At 36.3% G+C, this 2,246-nt stretch overlaps 1 protein-coding gene across 1 annotated transcript in view; it reads right to left on the bottom strand.

Moving 5' to 3' along the window:
- The window catches only part of Tbc1d12 (TBC1 domain family, member 12), a gene marked incomplete in the record, with an annotated part of 102,988 nt that overhangs the window by 52,032 nt on the left and 48,710 nt on the right, over positions 1-2,246 (bottom strand). Inside the window, 1 exon segment of the mRNA XM_013506205.1 lies at positions 1,474-1,594. Coding sequence (XP_013361659.1) covers positions 1,474-1,594 — 121 coding nt within the window.

The raw sequence follows: 2,246 nt of genomic DNA, 5'->3' as shown, positions 1-2,246 counted from the left end.
GGGCTACAAAGTGAGCTCAAGGCCAGATGGAACTGCATAGTGAGACCCTGTCTCAAAAAAAAAAAAAATTTGTATAGTATCTAGTGTTTATCACAGCAACCTCAGAAAAAACAGATTCACAAAGATATGATGCCACAGAAAATACATAACACCATTTAATACTTGATGTTAAAACTGTGTATCCAGGTTAATTTTCTATACCTTATCCAACAAATGTAGGAGCAGAAGAACAAGCCTCTTTCCCTCCCTTATATTGTATGCAGGCTACCTGCCCTAGGGCAGGTGTAGCACTCACACCCATAATCCCAGCATTGGACCATGAATCCATTGCAAACTCTAGAAGCCAGCCCCCAAGCCTGCATGAGGCTTTGGGGAGACATCTACACACAAATCGTAACAACTACTGAGTTTGCCTCCAAAATTTTCAATCTTATGGTTCTCCTGTGCCTTAGCTATAGCACAACAGAGTATCTGGGCACCCAGTTTGGGAATCACACCACTCTATTTTTATGTTCCAGCAGCTATACAAACTATTCACTATTTTAAATACTTACAAATATAATTAACAACAATGCTTTTAAAGAACCCAAAATCACTGTCCTTTATTATTTGGGAAACCTGGGGTTTTTTTGACCAATAAAAAGAATATTATTAAATCCTTATAGAAAGATATTTTTCTACTTTGAAGATGATTACTGCCTTCACGTGATTATTTTTATAGATGCTCTCTGTGTTAAATATGGCAAAGTATGGAAAGGAGAAAAACAGGAAATTGATTTTAGATCCCCTTCTAAGCAACAATTTCTCTGAAGTCTAAACACTGCAAGTTGATCCAGTCTCATTGCTCTCAGTCTCACTGATTTAATACTGAAGAGCACAACATTAGGAGTCAAATAAAAGTCTTAAGAACACAAAAACATGGGTATTAACATGGGCATCAGAAGAACTGGGTTGTAATTACTGCAAATAGATTATGTGGCAACTTTTTTCACAAAGTCCTTGGTTTAGACAGATTAGTGGAAAAGGAACAAAGGAAGGAATTCAATCAGATACTCAGTGTTTGCTCCATAAAATCTGTGCTTTTAGCAAATATTATCAAGTTCAGTTGGAAGTATGTGGTGAGAATGATTAGCTAAGTTTTTTTTTTTTGAAAGCTGTCCAAAGAATAACTGGGAAAGAAAATCAATGTTCTCTTACTTGAAAGCAGTGATGGCAAAATTTTTAGAGCTTTCAATAACAAACAGCCCCCTACAGCATGCATACCATAGGTTTGCCGCCACTGCTTTAAATAATTTTTAGAACCTTAAGTGGAAAATATTATGACCTGTTTTAAAAAATAAAGACAACTGCTCTAAATAACTATAATCCCAAAAATCTATGTAGAAAAATAAATATGAAAATATGTAATTGTTAATTATCAAAAAAAGAATGATTAAAAGGTGTGACAAACTACAGAGCCATATTAATACTCACCTGCTGAATGACTTTGGAAGTTTTCTGAAGATTCTCTCTGGGAGGGACTTTACCAAATAATTTCCAACCAGGGGCACTATGAACAACTGATTTAAGCTCCTTTGTCCTTGGAAAAAGGTTTCTGGAACACAGAAAAATTACATGATTGTATTATTTATAACCAATGAGCTATTAAATAGTAATTTTTATGTCAATTATTTTATTACAATCCCCTTTAGTAAGTATTGTAACCTAATTCATTATAAGCCAATGGTAAAAAAAAAAAAGTTGTTGAGAAAAGTGTCTACTGTAACCATCATTTACTGTGAACTCCCTGCTTTCCAGGTCATGGCAATGCATTATCCCATGCCATGAGCATGGCACGCATGGTCACTTAACCTTACTTCATTGTATGGAAAATGAAATCGTAGTTTGTACGCATTATGTAGTTTGCTAGAATAACCAAGTGAGGGGCATGGGTGAAACTCTGTGTCCAATAGTTCCACGATACAATCCAGGCATGGTATCACATGCCTAAAATCCAGCACTCAGGGCACCTGAGGCAAGAGGATCACAAGTTTAGGTCCTACTTGGGCAACTCAATGAGAACCTGACTCAAAATAAAAAAATAAAAGTAACTGGTTGTGGGGTCCCAAAGCAATGGGAAGCTAGAGAGAAAAAGCTAGAAAGAATGCTTTCACCCCAGATAGCTCACTTGAGATGTTAGCAAGAATTGCCTCCTCAGTATTCTATAGCCATCATGAGGAGGAGGCCAAGGAGAGAAAACAAAGAGA

Source organism: Chinchilla lanigera, unplaced genomic scaffold, assembly GCF_000276665.1.
Source record: "Chinchilla lanigera isolate Chin_1 unplaced genomic scaffold, ChiLan1.0 scaffold00106, whole genome shotgun sequence".
Lineage (NCBI taxonomy): Eukaryota > Metazoa > Chordata > Mammalia > Rodentia > Chinchillidae > Chinchilla > Chinchilla lanigera.
This window is presented reverse-complemented; position numbering and strand designations above follow the sequence as displayed.